Source organism: Semicossyphus pulcher, unplaced genomic scaffold (assembly GCF_022749685.1).
Source record: "Semicossyphus pulcher isolate SPU_LCO1_2020_fin unplaced genomic scaffold, fSemPul1.0.p SCAF_24, whole genome shotgun sequence".
Lineage (NCBI taxonomy): Eukaryota > Metazoa > Chordata > Actinopteri > Labriformes > Labridae > Semicossyphus > Semicossyphus pulcher.
In genome coordinates, this window is record NW_027211698.1 from 4,964,151 (window position 1) to 4,968,018 (window position 3,868).

The 3,868-nt window shown below is 43.7% G+C and overlaps 1 protein-coding gene across 1 annotated transcript; it reads right to left on the minus strand.

Annotated features, from left to right (window-relative positions):
- Window positions 1-464: 464 nt before the first annotated feature.
- Window positions 465-2,475, minus strand: sox1b (SRY-box transcription factor 1b). The gene has a single exon (XM_069675098.1). It carries the CDS (start codon window positions 2,233-2,235, stop codon window positions 1,180-1,182), a length of 1,056 nt encoding a protein of 351 aa, XP_069531199.1. The 5' UTR covers window positions 2,236-2,475; the 3' UTR covers window positions 465-1,179.
- Window positions 2,476-3,868: the final 1,393 nt, after the last annotated feature.

Below are 3,868 nucleotides of genomic sequence, written 5' to 3' on the forward strand. Positions count from 1 at the left end.
TCCACATGCAGGTTATATTAAACTGTTAACCTGTTACTGTCGCTTTAACAAAGATATATTGTACGCATGTGAGGCTGTTTTAAACATTATTTTATAATAATAAATATCATTAAATCCTCGGACAGGAAACTCAAACACAAACAAAATAAAACCCAAAACAACAAGACGTATTTCCGGAAAAATGAAGGCGTGTTTTTCACATTAAAAGACCCAAATATAAAATGACTCCACCTCGTTAATATGTTTAATCACCTGTAACATGTCCAACATGATTTTATATCTTTTATATGATTTAAACCAGCTTACACTGTGATTAATTAGAAGGTTAAACTGATCATTGTAAAATACAAAAGATCGATCAGAATAAAAAGCTAATTCTGATCCTTTATTTTTAATTATAAGACAATAAATCAATTAAGTGTCAGACTGATAAAAAGTAAATCTTTATAATTATACTTCAATATTTGAATTTTAACCTTCATGAAACCAGTCAGTGCAATAAAACACGCAGCCTCTTTTTTAAGTTTCGATGTGAAATAAATAGAATGACTGCACTTTACAGCTCGTCTAATAAAAACCTGACGAACACACTGAACTCTTCCGTCCTGTTAAATGTTTTAATCTGAGCGATGTTCCGTGTTCAGCCGGAGAATTTACTCAATTATGTACAATTGCATAAAGCGTTTTCAGTAGGCCTATTTATTCACAATGTACAAGATTTTACAACAACAGAAACAAATTCAAATTACAACGACTGACTCACATGTTTACAAGCATTAAAACCGGAAATCAATTTAAATCGCAGCCTTAGAAACTTTATTTAAACACATCCTCCACACCGCCCTCCGTTTATTATACGCTCCCCTCTTTACACACACAGCTGGTGCCTTTAATTCCACAGAAAAAAGTCGGAAAAATTAACCTTAAAAAATGCACCAGCCTTCACGGATTATAATTTAAAATCGTGTCAAAACTTGGCATGCTCTGTTCCAGAGAGCAAAGGAAATAAAATGCGCTTTAACCCGGACAGACAGAATCCATCATGAAAGAGAAAACAATAAAAAAGTTTGATTGCATGTATGGCTCGAGCCGCCTTTAATTTACAATTCTCCATGTTCAGCAGCACGCGCCCGCTAAGCTTTAAATATTTGGTTGTTTTAGTGCTTTTACATCTAAACATTAAATATGAGTCAGAGGGACCGTCCCGTTTACCGGAGTGGAGCCGCTGCTCTGGTAGTGCTGCGGGTGGAGCACGTGCAGTCTGCTGTGAACGCTCGAGTCCCCCGCCGCCTCTCCGGTCGGCAGGTACATGCTGATCATGTCCCGCAGGTCCCCCGCGGGGCACGGCGGGGCGCGCGCGGTAGAAACCGGGGGGCTCACGCTAGGCTCAGATTTCACAAGGGACCCCAAAGTCCCCCCGAGGGCCCCGGACACCGGGGACACACCGGAGCTCTGGTGCTGGTGGGTGTAGCCGGTGATGCCTCCGTAGCCCGGCGGGGACGCACTCATGTAGCTCTGAGAGTTTGAGATGGGGCTGTAGGATAACGCGCTCATGTCGTACCTGTGCACGGGCTGCGGGTTGTGCGGGTGGTGGTGCGGGTGATGGTGGGCGTGCGGGTGGTGCGGGTGAGCTCCGGAGCCCGGGTGTTGCGTGTACGCCAGCTGCGCCTCCTGCATCATCGCGTGAGCCGCCGCCGCTGCCGCCGCCACCTGCCCCGAGTAGGTGCCGTTTGCCCAGCCGTTCACGTGCGTGGCGTAGCCCGCGTTTGCCCCCGCGTGCCCTCCTCCGGGGCTATCCAGCCGCTGCCCGCCGCCCATCCCCGCGGGGGAGCCGAGGAGCCCGCCGGCCAGAGAGTACTTGTCCTTCTTCAGCAGCGTCTTGGTCTTCCTCCGCGGCCGGTACTTGTAGTCCGGGTGCTCCTTCATGTGCATGGCCCGGAGCCGCTTCGCCTCGTCGATGAACGGCCTCTTCTCGGCCTCCGTCATCACCTTCCACTCCGCGCCCAGCCGCTTACTGATCTCCGAGTTGTGCATCTTGGGGTTCTCCTGCGCCATCTTCCTCCGCTGGCCCCGGGACCACACCATGAAGGCGTTCATGGGTCTCTTGATCCTGTCCTGGGGGACTTTTCCGCCGACCCCCCCGCCTCCTCCTCCCGCGTGTCCCCCCGGGTTGGATGGTGTGGTCTGGGGCACCACGGGGGAATGTAAGTCCGTCTCCATCATGATGCTGTACATTCACCTCGTCTTGTTGGAGTCAAACACACAGAAACATTCAGGCTGGCCCGCGCGCAGCTAAACCTCCGAGGAAGAGGGAGGTGATGAAGAGTGACAGAAACAGATGAAAAGGTGCCGTGGTTTAAAATCCACTCACAGGTAAACTTCCCCTTTTTTCCGCTTTTTTCCTGTCGTCCACGAGCGCCCAGAAGAAAACAAACCGGCACTTTGAGCTTTACTTTGGTTGAAGCTGAACTGGGAAAAGTTACCGGAGCGTGCCCGGGCCGCGCGCTCTGACAGCAGCTAAATGAGCGAGAGACGGCCAATGGAGAGGCTCGAGCGCAGACGTGATTTGCATGCAGGGGGCTCGAGGCTCTGGTGACGTCAGAGCGCGAGACCTAAAAATTACTCCCTCTGTCATCTGTTTTTGTGTGTGTGAAGCTAAAAAACACACAACATGTAAACAGTTTAATCACCGTGTAGTTTATGCGCATGTCCGCTGCTACAGTACAGCTTCTTATATTATTATATCACATTTAAAATATTTAGGAACAACTAAAAGTCAAATTTACCGCAAATTAAACTTTAATGAAGATGAAATTAGCTGGTAGCCACCAAAAAAATAAAACACAAACATGGCGTCTAAACAGCCGAATGATTCATGATCGCTTTTATGAGCTAATTAGCTCGTCACCATCACACCAACAATAAGCTATATTTAAAAAGTATTAAACATAATTAAACTTTAAAATATGCTTTGGTCTATTTTCATAAAGAGTGGTCTACTTTTTGAGCTAAATAAGCTAAAATAGGGAAGTAGCCTTTTAAGCTAATTAGCACAAATGCTATAGATTATTTCCGTTTGATATTTATATATTTGAGGCATATAACTCATATTAATTACGGCATATAGCTTCTAAAACTAATTATATTAATAAAAAAATCTGTATGTTTTAATTCGTCCCTCTTTTCTCGTCAAACTGAGAGCTCCACAGCCTCCTATTCAGAGCCACAGGTGCCTTTCTGTTGTGCCCGTTGCTAGGAAACAGGTGACTGACGCCCGGAGCACGTGCCCATTCAAAGCGCCCCTTTTGTTTGTTTCACCAAAGCTGATGTGAGGCGAGCACGAGAGAAAGAGGGAGAGATTTAACCCCTCATACTAAAAAAAAAAAAGGCGACTGTAAGCTTTTAATAATAAACGTTTGAAATATCTCAAAGATTTTTTAATAAACTGAACATGTTTAAACAAAGCTTCAGGCTGGAAACATGATGTTCGTATAGTCAGGTACTTTAATAATGATGCTTTAACTTAACTGAGTGTCATGATCTGTAGAGGAGAGACTGCAGCTGACAAACAAACAAACAAATAAACACAAACACACAATAGCTGCTAGAATTTCATGTGTTAAGTTATATGGCACTAACTCTACCGTTATACAGCTAATAATAATAAGGGTATTACTACTAATAAGAATAACAAATAATATGAATAAAATACAAATAAATAAAATAAAAAAGAATTAATAATAACTTTAATAGGAATAATAATATAATAATAAAAATAGTGACAATAATAAATATAATTATAACAATATTGAAATTAACAATAATAATAAAATAACAAAATGTGAAATAACTTTATAAATAAAAACTA